This window comes from Lotus japonicus, chromosome 5 (genome assembly GCF_012489685.1).
Source record: "Lotus japonicus ecotype B-129 chromosome 5, LjGifu_v1.2".
In the NCBI taxonomy this organism is placed as follows: Eukaryota; Viridiplantae; Streptophyta; class Magnoliopsida; order Fabales; family Fabaceae; genus Lotus; species Lotus japonicus.
The window spans coordinates 58387391-58409224 of NC_080045.1; the positions used below are offsets into that span (position 1 = coordinate 58387391).

The 21834-nt window shown below is 34.3% G+C and overlaps 1 protein-coding gene across 1 annotated transcript; it reads right to left on the minus strand.

The window, feature by feature from the left end:
* Nucleotides 1-561: 561 nt before the first annotated feature.
* LOC130719598 (exocyst complex component SEC8) lies at nt 562-20111 on the minus strand. The gene is made up of 28 exons (XM_057570216.1): nt 19956-20111; nt 19404-19455; nt 19029-19147; nt 17538-17750; nt 16621-16794; nt 15943-16044; nt 15211-15320; nt 14703-14876; nt 13655-13826; nt 13452-13558; nt 12312-12619; nt 12059-12222; nt 10722-10837; nt 8656-8726; nt 7110-7240; nt 6971-7020; nt 5880-5980; nt 4743-4855; nt 4469-4576; nt 3853-4050; nt 3605-3690; nt 2713-2890; nt 2538-2615; nt 1705-1806; nt 1530-1604; nt 1303-1398; nt 1170-1219; nt 562-1102 (listed from the first exon to the last, which is right to left on the minus strand). Exons 3-28 carry the CDS (start codon nt 19068-19070, stop codon nt 1015-1017), a joined length of 3207 nt encoding a protein of 1068 aa, XP_057426199.1. The 5' UTR covers nt 19071-19147; nt 19404-19455; nt 19956-20111; the 3' UTR covers nt 562-1014.
* Between the last annotated feature and the right edge of the window lie 1723 nt (nt 20112-21834).

Here is a 21834-nt window from a genome sequence, read left to right on the forward strand (position 1 = left end):
AAATCAATTTTCACGGCTTCCGTATACATGTAACAAAGAAGAAAGTATAATTTTGGATTGGATTAAATGCGCTTTCACATTACACCGAATGTTTTCCCAAGCACACCCTTATTGGTTGAATTGGTCAGCTATAATAATGTACAAAATATTGGGTTAGTAGGGAACAAATGAAGGTTTGAATTTGGGGATCAAGGGTTTTCAGATAGACTAGAGCTGTGGAGCATAAATAAGAGGTTCACTATGCTTTTGCTTTCGAATCGGAAATCAAAACGCAAATACGCAATAACGTGCCAGGCCTCACAGTACAGTGCAATTCGAATTAATTAACCTAATTGTAAGTGAAAACTGGTTCAGTTAAAGAATTGATTCTTAAAATGCCGTTTGCGAACCACATTATCTTGTTCATGTTTTTAAAATTTCGGTCAATTAAGCTAATCATTCAAAAAAAATTAAGTGGAGCGATTGATTACTTTCTCACTTTCACTGCAGAGAAACTGTAGCTTGTAAAACTGACAAGATACTGCAACAACTACGAGTCCTAAAAAAATAATCACGAGCACATTGCCGGGACAAATTTCGAATTATTTACTAAAATAGGCCACACATTTGTAGAAAGGTAATTATACAATATCTTTAGCAAGAAAAATATACAAGTGACTATCAGATTGTTGGTAACATTAACGTGAATTCAATTTCTCATCACACAACTTAAACCCAAAAATTGAGACCGAGAGAGCGAGAAAGCCCAAAAGGAAAGCAGCAGCAACCAAAATTGACATCACATTATAAATTACAATTTACAAACAAATGAGGGGGAAAATGGAACTGCTATCAAGGGCAAAATCAAAAATCACCTTCTAACTTGTAGTATAGTCAGTTGTAATTTCGCGTAAAATAGGCGATCTGCATCGGCTAGTTGCATTAGCATTTTTCAGAATTAAGGATCAGAAACCTAATTGATGCGATCACCCCAACGTTCCCAAAAAGACTCCAGAACACAAGTGAATGAACAGACTACAAGGATAATATTTCAGATACTCGATCCTGTCCATCAGGAGGAATCTCCCTTCCAGGGACCTGAACATTAAGAAGGTTGGCGTACCTGTGGAAATAATTGTCAATATAAGTCCATAGAAGCGTATTAACAACAAAAATTCCTATCAACTTACTCTATAGCAGTAAACAAGTGAACATGTTCTGTAATGAACGCGACCAGGGCCTGCGACAGGAATAAGAATGCAAAAGTTAGACGGCTTGATTAAAAATTAAATAAACATGAAGTCATCAGTTCAGTAGACTCACCTCAAATGGCATGTTTAGTAGTTCATAGTAGGTGCGGACTCGATCCAGTCTTTGTTGCACTGCTTCGCTATCTATGGATGGAATCGCTGCAAGTGCCTGTAAAACCATCCAAAATTATTATGAATGTCAAATTTCGTTGGCTGCTTTCTAACACACACCCACACAGTGACAAACAGTCAAACACATACACAAAGTCACGCACACACTGCAAGAGCAACAACAATTACCTGTTCCAATGCGATTGAGTTTCGACATATTTGTTGAACACCAAAGAGATTAATAGACTTCATATCTGCCAAAGCCTATAAAGAAGTATGGGCGGTTAAGAGACTAACTAAAGAACTCCAAACACAAACATGCAAAGTTTAAAAAAAAAAACTACAGAAGTATACACATTCACACCTTAATTGATGCATTTGCTGCAACCCCACAAATTCCACCATATATGTAATTCCGCTTTGAATTTGAAATAAAAGGAGCCATTTCCTCATCTCTTCGTGTTATCTGGAGGTTCCATTGAAAAAGATGAATAATTTGGCTTGCATAAGGTAAAAGCACAACCTTAATCTTTGAGTCACTAACGAAGAAGATCAAACTTCATGAAATTCATCAGGATATTGCAGTTATTGAGGGTTACTTTAGAAATTGCAGTTGATAGTATAGTAATATTACATAGTCATCACTAAATTAAATAATTTAGAACTTATCTAGTAAGATCCTATTATTTTGTAATATAACAGTATATTCGTGCAAGAAAAAAACTGTTTGAAGTTTGTACATGTTTTTCAAAGCTGAAAGACCTGTGACTTGAAAATTAAAAACAGAAACAGAAACAGGAAACATCTCTAAGATGTTTTGGGATTTCAGTTTTTAAAATAAGAACTGTTTTTAATAACAGTCTTTGAAAATTGTTCATACCAAACGAGTTAAATTTCTTCTTCTGTTGTAAAAACAAAAAGCTGTTTCACAAAATAGTAATCAAACCGGACCTTATTCTCCCAAAACCATAGTTTCTTTTCTCGACACTGGTTTACCCATGAGTAAAGTGCTCAGTGGTTAACAAAACACTAATTGAGTTAAACCATAAATCCTGAACATTGTTAAGTTTCCCCTGCTGGAAAATTTGTTGACCAGGACATCATAAATTGAAATTATCCCTCAATTGCTAAATTCATCCTTGGAACCAACCAAGAATCTTCGTGAAGACATTAACATGCAAAAATATAAGGACAAACCTGTGAAGTGAGCGAAATGATGAAGTCGTCTGGTTCTTCAGCATCTTGATCATCCAAGTATTCTGTATTTGTCATTTCCTGCTCAAAGTTGTGAGGCTCAGATAAGTTCAGAGACAAACTATTATCAAATTCTTACTCCTACAACTAGAGGAAAATAACATCATAAATGACAAACCTGCATATGAAATATTGTCTCCAACTGCATCTCTACACGTAAAACCTTGAGGCAATCGATTGCCAATTTCCTATAATCTTGAGCAAAAGATCCTAGACTCCTTGCAGGCGCACCGTCTGAATGACTATGGTATTTTCCTTCCACATGATTTGATGCTCTTTGAGTTGTTTGTCCAAGCCTGCCAAATACACAATAATTTATTACGCTCAATTTCTTTCATTTATGAAACCAATAAAACAAACCCAACACCACATCACTCTCTAAGGAAAGATAATGGTATCTATGCTGAATATATCATCACTGATATCAGTGGGATATCAGTACTAGTAACATAGATTTACAAGAGGAAATGCACAACAAAAACTAAGTCAACTTAGTTTACAATCTAGGACTATGACAGCAGAAGCAGCTCAGCGACCAAACTCAAACGCAAGCCAGCACCCACTCTTACAGACAGTTCACACAAACCTTGGAGACATTGTCGCACCAAACCAGAGGTACACAGGTCCAAAGTCAAACATAAGCCTGGAGCCAGTCGCACCCAAATGAAACATTAACTGAAGAAGAGTACAGACCAGTTGCACCCAAGGGAAGCTCTCACAAATGGTGACCCCTCCCCTCCTTAAAAAGAGGGAAAGGTAAAGAGTGGCCTATTACGCCACCAAAAATGAAGGCTTATGTATGATTCGTGATATCACAAATTCTACTGATCTAACTCAAATCCCAGAAAAATAAGTTCGTATCCAGGGATGGGATTGTTACCCCAACAAGACCTTGAAGTCGTGGAATCTATAATTTCAACTAAAATTATGGCAGTCTTGAAGATATACTTGCTTTATACACAGTATGCACAAATTAGCGTTGCTAGATTCACAGCATTTAGAAAACCCACCTTTCAATAGAGTCAGCAACATACTCCAATGAGTCACTAAGGGACGCCAACAAAATAAGTTTATTGTCATCATGGATTAGGTTTTCCTGAAGCAAAAATACAATCAAGTCACTAGAGAGGCATAATAAATAGGAAGACCCGGGGGGGGGGGGGATTTTTAGCAAGAATGCATAACACAGATAATCTAATTCTTATATGACTCACAAAAGAAGAATAGTAGCTTGTTAGAATAACAAAGAAATAAAAACCTGCTTAATAGGACGCAAACTTAGCAGTAATTCACTTAGCTCTGATTCAGCCTCAATTGTTTCAGCATCAGAGGAATTACTTTCCATGTTAATATGACCGAGCAGGTTTGGTAAATATGCACTTGAGGGGTCAATCCTCATCAATTTCTCAATATCATGCCTCCCAATAAGCATGTAACTCTGCTTTTCAAGAACAGCCTGGAATGTAATTGAAAAAAGTGTAAGAAAATAGTAAAAGTTGAAGGTTTCTGTGCAAAAAATTCTTTATAAGGATGTCAACCACCAACACATCTAGATTCTCAAAGGGATAATGAACAGGCCCATTTGTACTTTGTGCTGATATTTAATTTAACTAACAAAGAATCGGTGTGCAACAAGGATCAGCCTCCTGACCACTTGAACATCAAATTGTGTTCTTTCCTTCTTTACAGTGCTCAGCCAGAGGTTCTTTAAACGAGTAACTTTGTCTGGTTCCCTGAGGATCTGGCTATCTCTTTTATGATTCTGCCATTTTTTGTGACTATGTGCTCTGTTTTTCTCTTCATGGTTGTTGTGCAGTTTCCTTTCATTCTAATGAAAGCTTTTATCCCATAAAACTAAAACAGAAAAAATATACCTCCATGTATGAAGTCCGGCATCTTTCGTAAGTCCTCTCCAGAAAAGTTTGCACATACTTCACAAGATCATTAGCAAATTTGGGCATTGCTTGTGCCCAGCCAAGTACCTGCAAAACATTATAATTAGTAGGGGAAAGTGGAAACATCTAGTCAATAAAATAATGTCCAAACCCAGAAACTTATTAATCCAGGTTTAGTCATCTTGTGTTAAATATAGAAGAACATATTACAAGGTAGAACATTATCATATTAAGAGTATTATAAAAAGTTTACCTCCTTTGTCAAGTAATCTATAGCCAGTAATCCTTGCAATACAGGTCGACCCTTCTCAATTGACGGAGTGTAAGCAGTAACCACATGTGCCCTTGGACGAAATGCAGCAGGGCCTAAAAGTTTATATGCAGAGATCAAATCTTAGAACAAGCTTATGATGTAACCATCTGAAGAAAAATACTAATCTCTCAATCAGTCATAAAAAATCATTTCCATTTTCTAATATATAAGAAGTACCACTGTTTAGTAATTTTATTTTATTCAATCCATTAGATGCCTATAAACGTAGTAAGATGCACTATTTTATTCAGTTAGCTTTTAAGTTTCAGATTGTAAGGTACTGAAACTTCTAAAATCAAATTCGCAGCAGCATGTGACAGCAATTAAAGTTTAGCAACTTATCTATACCTTGATATTACTGACAAATTAGGGAAAACTAATAAAGAACCAATTTATGTTTTTTGTCCAACAAAAAGAAGGGATATATGAACACTTGATTAACCTTTCTATGAGAAGTTTAACCATTCCTTTTTTGGAAGAAAAAATTGCATACTGACTCTTTATTTCAAATTCCCAACAAATTAACATGTATTAGCAAGTCTGCACTTACAAGAATATAAACACTATGCATATGCACAAGTCAAACAGTTAAAACCCTCTAAAAACACAGAAATGCATATTCCAGTTTTTGTGGCTTTTTGAATTCAACTGCATTAGGAAAGGATAATCTAGTAAGGGAACAAGTCTTCAGCAACTGAAGCCAAGAACTATGGTGGGAACAACTTTGAACTTACTTAACTTCCATCCATCTTTTGTGAAATCCCAATGTTTAAATTTTAAACTAGGACTAAGAAATTTCATGTAAACCAAATTCTCTTCATGCATTTATTTATTATGTTTTGGGCTGGATGTAATGTATTTATTACCCATGTAATTTTCAATTAGACCTTCGACTAAGAACGAGTTCTTACATCAAACATTTCAGACAAGCTAACTCCAAAATTCTTCAATGCATACATAATTGAAATACTCAGATGTTTCCCAAAAAAATTAAGATGCACGAAAGACCACACTGCAAGCCAAGAAGGGCTTTAAGAAAAGAGATGCATAAAGAAAAAGTCAAAATAGTAGACTTGCTTGATATAGCTTGTTGTACGCCTTTTCGGTAGTCCACAAACATAGTTGGTAAGAAATGGTCCTTCACGAAGTTCTCCACAAAAGCTAGCAACCCATCATTGCTGTAGTTCACAAAGTTGACAACACCATAAACTAACATTAATCGAGTTAGATCGCAACAAAACTTGAGCTTTAAAAGAAGTTTCACTATTTATGCAGAATCAATCAGCAAGAGCTTGTACAGAAAACAGATTCATCACAACCATGTCAAAATGTACCAGAATCCACTTCATTTACTAATATTAAAAAAACACTATCTTAAAAAGTAGTTATAATTTCTGTCTTTATCTAGAAGCTACTCCCAAATAATCAGAAATAAGAAAAAAAATTTCAAATTCTGATTTTTTTAAGAAGCAGTAACACTAAAAAATTTCAGAAGTAAATTTTTTTTTTCCAAAATCAAAATAGTTTTTTCATTAAATAAGCTGTAATTAAAGGGCTCAAAATTTAACAGCAAATTAGTTCAGAAGTAAAACATAAGAGTAGCTTCTAGTTTCATTCAGTTTCCTTATTTTGATTAGGTTAGAAGTCTACTGAACTAACTAGTCACCTGTGGCTTCTACAAGTAGTATTACACTAGTACTAGACCTAATTCTTAGTATATGTTCAAATACTGTAATTGTATTCACTGTATTAACTATTAAGTGCTTTGCACTGTAACAGTTGACAGTTCAGTTTTAACTGACCAGTAACTTTCTGTTAATATAACAGAATTAGTTAAAGCTGCATTAGCCATTAATTATAGAGGCTCAGGCTCATCTATAGACTATAAATACTCAAGCAGTGTAATCAAATTTGAATATCGAAATTCCGTCAGATTTCAGATTTAGATTTTCCCTCCCATTCTCTCTAATCTTCTTGCCCTTTCTCACTCTAAAACTCTAACAGTGTAAATAAAATAGGTGTTAGCGCTTTTGTATTTTACGCGCATTATTTTCATAAAAAATTGTGAACAAGAAAGAAGCATTTTGGTTTCACATATAAGAAATCAAATAAAAAATTTAAAACAAAAAATTTAACAAAAAAAAGCTGCGCAATGTTTTTGAGCTCACCCAAGTTGAGAATACTTTGTTGGCAGCATTGAAGCAATTTTATCTGTGAACTGCAGAAACAACAAGGACAGGAACAAAGCATAAGGATCATGATCAAAAGTTTACAGGAGGCAGCATAGCGAAATCCAATAGGCAACACCTGAAGCACAGGTCGGTATACAGATGCTGCTAAATATATGCCTTCCTCAGGCAAAACTGCTGCAGAACCATAACCCTCTTGCAGCACATTGGGACCCTTCCTACTCCATCCTTGGCGAACAAGATCAGCACCTGAACATTAATGCAAAACCAGAAATAAATGATGAAAATGAGAAAACAATTAGCAGCTAACAAAACAGGTAAATCATAAAGAAATATAAAAAAAATGAAATAATATGCTATAAACTAAGATGTTAATAAGTGAGACTCATCATCAAACTATAAAATCCCAAGTAGAGAATAAAAATATTATCAAGAACTAAGTAAAAAAAATGCTAGTGGTTTACAAATTAAAAACTATCACAGACATGGTACAGACAGAGAAGCATAGTAATAGAAATGGAGTATCTTCATAACTAAGAAACAATTCAGAATTACAGACAGATATATAATAGAAGGAAAATGTTCCTAATAGCAGCACTTGCGTGTTTAATCCAAAATTACTAGTACTATTAAACAACAATAATTCGTTTATCCAGATCATAATAGCACCAAGATTCATATTGTTATATATATCATGCTAACAAGACAGCAGCTTTAATCATCATAAATTAACACAATTGAAAGGTAAGTAAGGAAAAGGAACAGAATGTCGTGCCAAAAATTCTGACAAACACTATTACATGAACAAATGCATACAAAATTTATTTTTCTTTGAAATTGCAACTTCCTCTTTCCATCAAATAAACCACAAAATAGAAATTTTATTACAGAGAAAAGAAGAAGTACAGCCATTAAGAGTACAGACGTCCTCCAAAACAATTCTAAACAGAACATGAAAAACAAAAAAATGCAAAAAAGGTTATTGATACAAGGCATGAGGTAGAACCGTAGAGCTACAAAACACTTACACTAGAATTAATCATGAGTTATGATACTTGGCACACCCTAAAAAAGTATATGCTAGCTATATACGAAAAAAACTGTTTCTGTTATTGAATGATGAGTTAGTTACAGATGACACCGCATGATGTCTATTTATAGTACTCAGGGTACTTGATAATACAAGTGTATGTATATGCTAGCTATATACTCTACTACATCCAAGGTGCATCCTTTTAGGCTTTACCAAGCACACAATCACATGTTCATCCAGTGGATGTAACAAAGCTCTAATATATTTTCATGTACATGAGTAGCATAAAGCTATAGAATAATAATGACAACAAACTTCATTCTTACAAACGCAAATTGCAAAGTAGACTCGTCTGGACTGTTCAGAATTTTTCTTGGATTGGGACCAAGACGTTATCCAAATCTATCAATTCTTTCATAGCTAAATTATTAGAAATAGTGTGTCAACTGTCAACGAATCTAATTAAAGCCAATCAAAGAGATCCTTCTTTTGTAAGACCATTGGTACACTTCTGTGGGAATAATTTTTGCAAATTATCAAAATATCATAACATATCTTAAACCAACAGCAACATGATTCTTTCAACCGTAGTAAGTAGCAAATTTCACTACTTTAATAGAATTTATCATACCCTGGTTAGGAATAGATATCATAGCATCTGTAAACCGGAATGCAAAAGTAAGACCATCCTCCGATCCATCCCTGTTGTCAATAAGAAACGTTAACGGCATGATACAAAATTGACATCAGAGATAAATATTGTATTATAACAGGAAATTAAATTTTCTATATTACTTCTCCTGATATTATGAGAAAAATGCATTACATTCGACAAATGAAATATATGAATAAGGGGGACACAACTAGGGTGAGCACACAAGGTGGGTATATAGTTCAAATATAGAGGTGTAAAGTGGAGATCATACAATACAAAACGTATCATGTTTTAATTCCCTGCTTATAAAAAATATGATGAGTAGATAGTCGGAGATGTTAACCATAAGATCCATGCAGGGTTGATGAAATGTAGGAATGTTTACATAAAAGTTCAAATATAGAGGTGAAAAGTGGAGATCATACAATACTTGAAGTATCATATTTTAAGTCCCTGCTTATAAAAAATATGATGAGTAGATAGTCGGAGATGCTAACCATAAGATCCATGCAGAGTGGATGAAATGTAGGAATGTTTAGAGCGTGATTTGTCATAGAACAGTATCGGATTTTTTTACTGCACAACTAAAAGACTTGCAATTGTATCGGATTGAGCATTGGACAATAAAGAGTTGGGAAGAAAGCGAACTCAGTGTCATGAACTAACTTTTGGGGTAGAGTTAGGCTTAGCCTAAATTTCAAAATGATATCACAGCTTATCCTAAATCCAATCCCAGGCCATGCATTGCTGTTCAAAAAAATCAACTTGGCCCCGCGGATTTCCCAGTGCATCTACTTGGCTACGCAATTTTTCAGTGCCATTAACCCGAACCTCACGACTTTCCCAATGAAAAAATAAAAGGCTTAATTGCAACTTTGGTCCCTGACGTTTACCAGTTCCACAATTTTAGTCCCCCACCTAATTTAATTACACGGATGGTCCCTGACTTTGCTGCCCGTCTGCAATGTTGGTCATGTCGTTTATTTGTTAACGGAGGAGGCTTACGTGGATGTCCAATTGGAGAGAGAAAGAAGGACCGAAGAGAGAGGGAAGCACATGAGTTGCACGTGAGACCTGCAACGGTCATCTTCTACCCTCTTCCTCCTTAAAAAACAGAGCACTGTGAGGAAGATGTTTCGAAGCTTGAGATTTAGCGAAAAGGGAAGAGATAAAGAACGAACGAGTCCCTAGAGGCGAGGAAGAAGGTTGAATCAGTTGCTGGTCTCTTTCTCTCTCCAATTCAACTTCCACATCAGCTAAGTGATCATCCACGTAAACCTCCTCCATTAACAAACAAACGGTAGGACCAACGTTGCAGACTGCCAGCAAAGTCCGGGACCATCTGTGTAATTAAATTAGGTGGGGGACTAAAATCGTGGAATTGGTAAACGTCAAGGACCAAAGTTGCAATTAAGCCAAAATAAAATAAAAATTGGCCCTATAATCTACACACTTTAAATGTCCAATACTGGGTGTGAAGGGGGAGTGTTGAAATCTCACATCAATTAGAGATACAACTAAAGTAGAGCTTATAAAAGGCTTGGGTCTCACTTTAAGAGCTAGCTTTTGGGGCAGAGTTAGGCTTAGGTCAAGTTTCAAGAGCCACAAATGAATTGCAAGGCTTTATTGTACGAAGCTCATTATTTTCCTATCTTAGTTTCGTCTTTAAACCATTGCATAGCACAACGTATACTCTTCTTTCTTGTAAATTACCTTCTTTCTAATATCATTCCTTTTATGATCAGACAAACAATGGTAGTCATAATAAACTACCGTGTGACATCCAGCATATCTTATTTGAGTTGCACACCATATGCTCCTCAATTAGAATATCAATAGCGAACCAAAAAATAATATCCTGCAATGATAGTTTACATGGAGTTTCATTTATTATCCTTTTAGTTCTTATGCCAGCTTCTTGGTTTTTTTTTTTTTTTGATTCTTAGAAGTTACGAGCTCATGTGACAAAAGGACCCTGATATAATATTTCAAAAAATTAACTTTGAATTGCACAGTGATCAAAAGAAATTATAGTCACTTGCCTTTTATCTTTTGAAGGGACTTTGCTTGCAAGCCTAGCCGTTTGCACCGCAGCATCTGCAGATGCAGCTTCAGGAGTAGCCCGCAGAATTTCACATATAAGTTGTTGGCATTCACTCTATTATTAGAAAGAAAAATAGAAGAGATAAGAAACATAAGCTGAAAGATAAAATAAAATTGGATTAAATTATAGCTGGCCCATAAATTTTAGGATACATCATTTTCATAAAACTGACCCTCTTTGTTTCATATAAATTACACAATATATATTAGGTTCTGTCAGTTATAAAAATTATGGTGCCCCAGTGCCATTAACTTAAACAGAAACAGTATTAATCAAATAAAACAAGAAAGCAAAAAGAGGAAGACAGAGTTACAGGAAAAGATATTTCAACATGTCACAACAAAAACTAACAGGAAGGGTAATATTTTCTACTAGTGTCTTGAGCTTCACAACGCGTTGAGAGTTGAGACCCCACAATGACTAGGGATATGACCAAAGTAATCCTCATAAACAATAAGATAATCCTCACCCCTAAGCTAGCCTTTAGGGTAGAGTTGGGACTGGTCATCAGTTCTAAGATGGTATCAAAGCATATCCTAGATTTGTTATTTATAGATGGGCCACTCATAGATGTAGATGTCAACTCCTAAAAACTTCACGCTCCACCAGTCCTAGTGTGAGGGGGGAGTTTGAGGTCCCATTATTGACTAGGAATTATATGACTAAAGTATCCTTAGGGGAACCCTCACCCCTAAGCTAGCTTTTGAGGTTGTGTTAACCCCAGACCCGAGCTCTAAGAGACATTCGCTATCAAGCATGTCAATCTTCCATTCTACCATTTAGGATATAAACCTATTCACGAGTTTTCATCTAGCAGCTTAAGCTTACGAGAAACTTAATCATTGATACATTACCAAAGCAATAAGTTCTCTATGACCAAGTGGCTAAGAGCCCAATCCTTGCCACCCCTATTATTCAAGCACAAGGTGGGGGGAGCATGTGCATAAGTGCATTATCCACACTTCAAGCTCAAATGAATCTTGCATGAAGAGGTATTTTTAGATATAAAACCAGCAATGAGTTATCACCTATCACCATAATCCTTGAGCAAAGTTGGAAATTGACACTGACAGTAGTTATTTAGAGAGTACAGAGAAATACAAGTGTATTAAAACTTCATTAACTACACAATAACCAAAATTTCATCCATTATCAGTGAAAGGTTGGTATCTAAGACCATGAAACTATATCTAGCCATATTAAATTAGTACTTATATGTCATCAAAATCTATTATCAAATATCTTGCAACAAAATGGCCTCCACATAGATATTACCTGTAACACTGTAAGGGAGAAACCTAAGCTGTAACCCCCTGTGGCTTGAGAGGTTTCAGAATCAGGGTTCCAATTCACATCTACTGGCATTGATTTTGGTGTGTTCATGTCAGCATGCTGACAGGCTTTTGCTTCCAAAAGCTCCCCAACAGCGACATGGTTCTCTACAGAATGACAGACAAGACAAATTTACTCTCTAAGAATAATGATTAATCAATAAAGAACAGTGAATAAAGTTACCACCGCGTCTCACCAAATATTCGAACAACAGCATCCAAAATTGAATCAAGAAGCTCCTTAGCAGCAACCTGTGCTTTCCCGCCAGGGGCCATAAGAGGTGATACAGGGCTCACAGCCAACAATGTTCCCGCAATAGATATTCCATTTTTACGTTTCTGTTTTGGCAACTGATAGCTTTCCAGTTGACCTTTTATAAAGTGTAGATCACCTGTTCCAGCTCGGGAACCCTGAACAATTCTAGACCTTGACGAACTCAAAAGCTCTGCATGAGCTTTAATCTTGGATGTAATAATCTCATGAATTGTTGGACGCAACCTTTGGCTGGTAAACAATAAAACCACTACAGCTTATACGCAGTTGTCACAGGAAAATATAACAAGAAACAAAATAATCAAATAAGGTGAGATTTAAAGGGCAAAACTTACTACTATATACATTAAGTAAAGCCAGTTTGTCCCAATCAAGTGATTTGCATTTTCATTCCAAATGTGTCCCAAAACAAACTACTAGAATGCCTACCCAAAGCAAAGAAACCCAAAAAAATACCAATCAAGCATTCAAGCTTGCACCAAATTTTCTATTCAGACATTTGTAGACTATAACACAATGTCTGACATATGTTTTCCTTCAATGACAGCATTCTTAGACTTAAAAACACTATAGCACCAGATATCACCAGTTATGTTGAGCGCAAAGTAAAATGGTTGTTCATAAAAGGCCAAAGATTGATATTAGAGTTTCAGATCCATTCTACAAATTGGGAGGGTGCTGACATCCACAAACTATGAAATGCATGACTTAGGATGTCATTTTTTGGAATGAGAAGGTAAATGAAAATTATTTTCAAGCATTAAAAAAAATACAAAATGAAAGGATCCCTTGTTTGAAAATAGGATAAATAGAAGACAAGTTTGACAAAATAATGTTGTTGGTTGAACGTTATGCAATAGAGATTCCAATGAAGCGTCAAGATCAAGCTAGTGACACTAGGATGCAGATTAGTTTGCAGAGAAGCTTATTAAAAAATGCAATTCCAAACCTTCTAAGTTTGAGACAAAGAAACATATTTACAAAGAAGAATGAAAGTAGAAATACCTGTTGATAAAATTGAAAGTGTCTTTCAAAAAAACAAAATATTATTAAGAACATATACCATATCATAGCCCCAGCAGCTGCAACTTTGCCAAGCATGCAAAGGCACTCAACCATGGTCTGAAGATACTTCACATGAAGCGGAGCATCACTCTTTCTAATTGTTTCCTATGCACATGAAACTCAGAACTTCAGCTCAAAAGACTAAAGGTAAGGAAAAATGCAAGAAGCATTGTGAACTGAATGCACTTAAGTGGTTCATACAAGAAATTCATCTGGTGTCGAATTTGAAAGCCATGTCGGCATTTGACGAAGAGCAGCGTTGACATCCTTCGGGACATCACTACCATTGATTCTCATGGTTCCCAGATTCCCATCTAACGTAGCTTCCCCATTTAAATCCAAAGCGCCTTCATCGTCATGGCCATCAAAAGAACTGGAACACATTTAATGGTATTTAATGTAAATAATTATATTCAACAATCACAATCCTAAACCACACGCTAATATGTATATATACTGGAAAACATTGGGGGTTTATCTATTTAAGTCAATACTATATGCTTAAATTAATTAAAGCCATCTACATCCATCATACTCACTAATATCTACACTTCATTTTTTACAATTCCCCACAATGCCACATCATTTACTAACTTTTTACTCCAGCCCAACAACTCTATAGTGGATCTCACTATCAACATCATATTTGCATATTTTATTATTTATCTTCATTTTAATCTAATTATATTAATTGTAAGTGCTTGTAATAAATACAAGCTCAATTTTCAAGTCTAGTTTAGAGTATCTATTCCCACATACTCATCTTTGCCATGTTGGAATTGAATATGTACTCCAATGGTAATAGATACTCATATGAGTATGTATTTAACATTAGATACTACCATTGGAGATGCTCTAAGAGCATTGATTATGAAATCAAAACTGAAAATTATTCATCGAAAACTACAGCTTTTAAGTTACCAAAGCATTAAGTGTTACACTTTTCAATGGGCACTTCCCATTTCTTGATTCCTTAACCAATGCCCTAAAGGCACCCGTTAGCATGGGCCCCTTAATATTAATCAAGATGGCAGAACCCAAAGTACACATTAGGCAAATGGAAAGTTATATCAATCTAAAAAAATAATGAGCCAATATATATATATATATATATATATATATATACGTATATTCATCCATCATGAAAATACTAGTAAGCTTAAATAGTAAATTATTAACACGATTTAGGCAGTACAGAACAAGAAGGAAAATAGCAAAAATATTAATAAATTCAGTCGACCACTATTACCCTCCATCTGCAGATCTTGGCCTATAGGACCCATCAATCTGGAGGGTAGCCTGATTGTCACCTTTGAGTGACCTGGTTCTTCGAGACAGGGGTTGCGAATTATGTGTACCGAGTGCAACAGATGTGGTGGTTGGTACTTCATCGTCATTCTCTAGCATAGTTGAGCCAGCAGCGCTGCACACATATAAGTTTTAAAAACATCACAAGACATATAAACCACAAAACTCAAACCTCGAGAATAAAAACTTTAAACGGTGCAATCAGATTAAAAGTTTGTTTGTACATTCCAGGAACATTCTCCATGACATCCAAATCTTTCCACACAGAAACAAATGCATATAAAATATAAGTTATCAAGAGAGAAAATAGAACTTCAGAGTCCGCATGTGAATAACATGTCAAGGGGGAAAACATGAGCTAAGACTAAACAAGCATTTCAGAAGCATATTCTCCTATATCTCACAGCATCACATTCAAAGTTGGGAAATCAGAATGGAAAAACAAATACCTGTATTCACCCTTGTTGTATAAATGTGCATGCAAATCCTCCAAAATCTTATAAAAGAGGACACCACGTAATTTTGTTAACTCAGAACGGACATCTTGAAGTGCCCCAACCTAGGCCACACGTAAAAAATAATTAAAACATATGAAAAGCATGTAGAAATGTTCAATGATTAAATAAATTGAGAAACACGAGCAATGAGAACAAACAAAGAACAAAATTTCAAGCAACAATAATCAAGACATAAAAGGCAGCCAAATCATATGCAGTGTACGTTCAATACAAACCAAACGAGTGGTAATTTTTAACTGTCATTTGCCCTCCCATACGTTAAGTGGATAGGATTACATTTACTGACCCTTCTTGTGCTTTGCTTGCAGTCATGATCATTTTAAAGGATACACTGATAGATGTAACAGATTTGCTATATATTTCTAATTTTTAGCCTCTTTGCCTTTTTATTTACAATTGGCTTCAGAATACAATATCCCCCCTATTAGAATTTGGGAGGCCTAACTCAACCCAAGAGTTGAGGGTTTCTATAGCCTTTATAAAGGCCATCAATACCATATATTTAGCCAATGTGGGACTTCTAACACTCCCCCTACTCCCACATCCCCCTTTTCTTTATTGAATTTTTTCTTAACCAAGATACACATAAATACAAGTGACCAAAAATAAGCCCTCTCCACAAAATACAGAAAATAGGATAATGATTGTAAGTTGAAATCCTACATTTTGGAGACCTCGCTCAAGGAACAGCATTGATTGCACATGCAATTGAACCGCAGCATAGAATTGCTTCTCTGAAATGAGTTTCTCAATACGAGCTGGAACCTGAACAATAGATCATTAGAATCAACACCCTCTATGAAAGTGGTAGTTTTAAACAAGAGTAATTGAAAAGGAAAGATTGTGCTAAGTTGACTACCAAAAGAAAAAAAAAAAAAAAAACCGAAATAGAAGTAGGCATGTATAAATGTATACAAGCAAGTGGTAATTTGTTCTCATGGGAGATTTTTTAAATAGTCAGATATCCCAGCCTTCCAGGCTCTAGAGTGCTTGAGCCTTCAGGTCAAGTAGTTCTTGGACACAAAAGTAGAACACAGTTGACTAAATTAGGAGTGTTCATAAACCGGTCCAATTCAATGTAAACCACAAAATATTAACTTTAAAACAAATTGAAAAAATAAAAAATTGAACAACCGAAAAACTGAAAAACTGACTTTTTTGTTGGACTGGATTACTTTTCAAATTCAACCAACCAAGGGCACAAGTAACACAACGCAACTCCAACCAAAGGCATATAAAACCAAGCTAGCATAAGTTTAAATGATGGAATTGAGACAGCCTCTGATCGACAGAGCAAAGTCACACAATTGGATCACAAAATGTCTAGAATAAAGAATTGACCTTAGCAATGCCTTCAATTTGATCCAACAAGGAGATTATATGTCGCAATGTGACTGACCGATACCATAGTTGATGTAATTGCTTATTGCGGGCACTAAGGTGCTTCTTAGCCTCTGCCAAATCTACCTTTAAGACAGCTATACTTTCAGTGGATTCACTGAAAAGCCTCAAGATCTGGAGGTAAACAAAATATTTATCAAAAGGAATTTCATAATGAAGGCGCAGTCCTAATTCAGCTACACTCTATGAAACAAGATGGATGGGGGAAGAAGCTGAAGAAATCCAGTTATTGTTGAAAAAATTTCAAGTTTAACAGAAATTTAGAAACCACATGGAGATTTTACTATAGCACTATTGCTAATGATTCCTACAGAACTTTAAATTTATTTAATACAAGACACTTGCGCTAAGATTGTTTCTTTGTTTTTCATTTGTCAACCTTGCATTCCAGATCACATAACAGAAAGCACCTAAAGATTGTAATGAAGATTATATAAATCAATGGAAACGATTAGATTAAATGGTTAAAACAAGGCAGTTAAAGGAAAATGTACTGGTATTGCATTAAAAACAACAGTAAACATGAGCAGTGGATTTAAAAACACAATGCTTGAAATGAAGCTAAGTTCAAAAGATGTTACTATTTTAATAAAGGAAAAGGTTTTCTTCTTGTCTTATAGCCATAAAACTTATAAAGAGGTGTCAACAAATTCTTAAAAAAACATATAAAGCAGCAGCTGCTATGACAGTGATCTAAACTTGACAGCATAAAATTTGGGGAAAATATCATCCCATAGTAATCTTTTCAAGAATACACATAATAAAAAACACAGAACCTGCAATGGAAAATGACTGAATTATCACTGCACAAATGTATATTCATTAAAATAGTCATAGAATTCTGAATTTAAAGAAACCTGGGAATAGTTTTGGATAGCTCTGTTGAAACCACTGTGATAAGAATGTACTACTTCATCAACAACGTCCTCAATAACATCACTTTGCTCCTTCAAAACTTGGGCAGCGCTTTCACGATCTTTTGATGTTAAAATGTGAACAACATGAGGTAACGAATCAAAACGAGCAGCAGCCCAACTCTCATCTATTCTGGAGATCTCTTCTCTCAGATACTGTATTCAAATGGAACATGGAGACTCAAATTATCATGAATGAATGTAAAGTGTAATGCATGACTAAGTGTAGAAAAAATACCAAAACAATGAAAATCACAGAGCTAAGTGTTAGTGTATGTGACAGTTTTCTAGTTTGTTAAGGCCTACGGTAATGAATTGAGATTTTGAATTTATGTTTGCAGAAAAGACATAAATAAGTTAATGACAATAAAATTTTAAAATAAGACATTAATATGTATACCGATACATAATTAGACCATTTGCAATATAAATGGTTTCACTGCAAAATTGTAAATTGATGTGGCCCTATTAGGAATACTGATTACTCGGTTGTAGCATTGTTATTGTGTTTTCTGTCGTATTGACTTATTTCATTCTGTCATCCTGTTTCGTTAAGTCTGTTAATATAGTTTAGCTTATTGTAAAAAGGATGATCCTGAGACAAATCTTTCTGAAACCTAATAGAAGATCCTAAATCTAACAGAAATCATAAGCAGGAACAGTCACAAGCTCTAAGGTTGAAATCCTGTGAATAAATAAGAAACTTATTGCTGCCCTGGCATCCACCCTATTCTTTTGAAACCCATACCAGCTCCAAAGTACATGACGCCCAGGGGAATATTTGTGTTGATAGCAAACGTTATCATCTTCTAAAGTATTAAAACTTCCCACGTAATGAAAGTACATCTTGAAAATTTTCTAGTACAGAAAGTCAGAAAATATTAAAAAGCAAAAGTGGAAGGATTATGAAACCAGATGACTCAAATGTCAAAGTCAGCTACGTGAGGAAAAAATAGGATAAAGGTATAACAAGGCCATTTATCAAAGGTTATCTAATCTTTGAAGAAAAACTATGTTGGTTGGAAATACCTTTAGAAGAAGGGACAATTGGAAAGGCTGTTTGAAGCATGGAAAAAACGTGACAGCCTGATGGTTTTACTGCTTCCTGGTTAAAACAGTTGACACTTGGATAATATATTAAAAACTACCTCTAACAATGTCATTGTGTTTTATCAAAAACCAAGAAAAAATAAAATAAAACCTTTGACAAAAATTCCTCTTCCACCTATATTAATGAACCTTACTATAGAATATAAAGCAATTTGTCCAGGGTAGGGTACCACACCAAACAAGTGAAGCAACAGGTTGTTCACATATTCCAGTCATCTATGAGAAATTACAATACAAGATTAACTTGTATAAGAATCCCACAGCCAAGAAGTTGACTAATCTCATCATGAATACAAATCTCCAGAAAAACAAAGTAAAACTTACCTCTTTTTCTGGAGGCAAAGGTAACTCATCAAAAATTCCCATATTGAGTCTTCTATGTCTCCACACACCATGAAGATACAATACAAGATTAACTTGTACTAGAAAACCCACAAGTCGAACTGCAATGCATAAATTCAGTTAATAAAAAAAACAGTGACTGCACCCAAATGAATGATTTAAACTGGAAACACATCATCCAAATACTCTCAAATTAATAATGAAATCAATTTCATTCTTCTTATCAAACTATTCGATCTAGCTTTTCTCTCTTCTAAACAAAGCGAAACAAAACGACCTTATCTTCTTCGATGTACATTTATTCTAAACCATTCAAGACCACCAACCCCAAGAATGAAGGTTAAAAAGAAGAAATACCTCAAAATTCAGCTCCAGCAGCACCCAAGACAAATCTCGAACTTCAAATTACCTGACATTAACAAAATCACAGCACAACCAACAATTAACAGAAATGAATTTCAATTCAATGCAAGCAAAATAGCATCCAAAACTTAGCACTTAACAGCAACAAATTGTTCACAAGTAACCATGACTATTTCCACTACAATTTCTGAGGATCATCAATCCTCAATCATCAGCAAGCAAAAAAATCGGAAGCATTCTTTGTTATTTTTTTAACATTGTTATGGCGATGCTAACTAGAACACCAAAAACTGGATTCAACAACCACAAACCGAAGCAGATCCACCATTTCCGTACACGCGCACACAGTTCAGTTGAGCTGTTCAGCAATTCACTCACGCGAAACAACCAACGCGGTTCAACGATACAAAAGCATTTGACAATTCAAAGTTGAATGAAGACTATGGAAATGAAGTGACAGCAACAATTGGGAACATGCATTGGGAGATTGGAATCGAAGATTGAGTGTGAAGAAGGTGAATGAATCGAGGGTTTTGCGAATCGAACCTGGGTGGAGCTGCGCCGTGAAGGATGAATCGACGACGGAGGAAGAGTGGTGGCGACGCAGAGAGGAGGAAGCGCGTGAGGAAGAGGTGAATTGATTGACTGGTATGATGAAAAGAAAAGAGGCATGTGGATTTATAATTTCACACGGTCCTTTTTCATAATAATTCTTTTCGGATTCGGACAATATTCATTCTTGACCCACTTTTCAATATCTATATATATATATATGAAAATAATGTTTCCTTCTAGAAGCCTATGCCACATGTCCCTTCCTAAATAATTCATTTTCCCTCCAAGAAAAAAAAAGACATCCCACTTTTTTTGTTACAACATATTTCATCTCTCACCCTATTTAATTTCATTTATTATTAATAATTCCTTATTCCATATGATACACTTGAATGTATATTTTTAAATGTTATATTTATGAAAGTTTGTAACAATTCAAGTATTATTACGAATCTTTTTCTTTTTTTTTTAAATTTTAAATATAAAAATAACTTGAAATTATTTTAAAAATAAATCTAACATTAATTTTTTATTACAAATTCAAAAATATGATACACACCAAAAATTGGAATCCTTTGTATGTGCAACTCCAACAGCAGTGTTGATAATAAATATTGAAACTTTTAATTTAAAATATCATTATTTTCTAACCTATAACTATAACTATATCTATATATATGAAAATAAGGTTTTCTTCTAGAAACCTATGACACACGGCACCCCCAAAGTCTTCCATTTTCCCTCCAAGAAAAAAAAACTCATCCTACTTTTTTGTCCCAACATAAAACCATGACTCACCATAATTGTTGTGGGCTAATTTAATTACAATTTTCATTTTCAGTTTTCTTTTATAATCATAAATTTGAAACAATTGCAAAACACATGCCTAACATTCAAAAAATTAAACAATACGGCTAACTTAATTACAATTTCCTTTTTCAGTTTTCTTTTTTTTATGTAAAAAGAGATATTAACAAAAAAAAAGGATTGAAACCCAGATTTTTTTTTATTAATTTTTTTTCACAGCAAAATATATTGAAACCCAGCTTTTTTTTTTATACAAAATTATTACAACACAGCTTTTAAAATAAAAATTTCATAATGTTTTAACATTATAAATAAATAATGCAAAATTATAATTTAAAACCCCTTTTTTTTATCAGAAAAAAACCCCATATTTGTTTTTTATAAAAAAAAATACAACACAGCTTTTAAAATAATACCAAAGAAAAGATGATTTGCAATACAATTATATTAAAAAAATTCATTCAAATAATTTAAAAAAATTTCATATTTTAAACAACCATTGTTTTTTTTTTAATCTAAACAACCATTGTTAATACCGCCAAACTCATTAAGTTTCTACCTAAATTAGAAATGTTTTCCTATTTTTAATAACGATCAATGCTAAACAAAACACATGCCTAACATTCAAAAAATTAAACAATACGACTAATTTAATTACAATTTTCATTTTCAGTTTTCTTTTTTTTTTATGTAAAAAGAGATATTAACAAAAAAAAGTATTGAAACCCATATTCTTTTTTATTGATTTTTTTTAAAAGAATTTAAACACGTATTTTGATGCAGTGGTTATTAACAATTGAAAACTAATTCTAATGGTTTTCAACATGACACTCCCAAATTCATCCACATTCCCTCCAAGAAAAAAAAATAATTCTATTTTTTTGTCACAACATACAATCAAGTCCCACCCTATATATTATTGTCTTATTTAATTAAAGTTTTAATTTTAGTACTCCCACATTTTTTATTTCATATGATCATCTCGGCAAATTTCAAAAAAGAAAAGCATATGATCATCTCTCACCCTATTTAATATCCTCTACTATTATAAAATTTCATATTT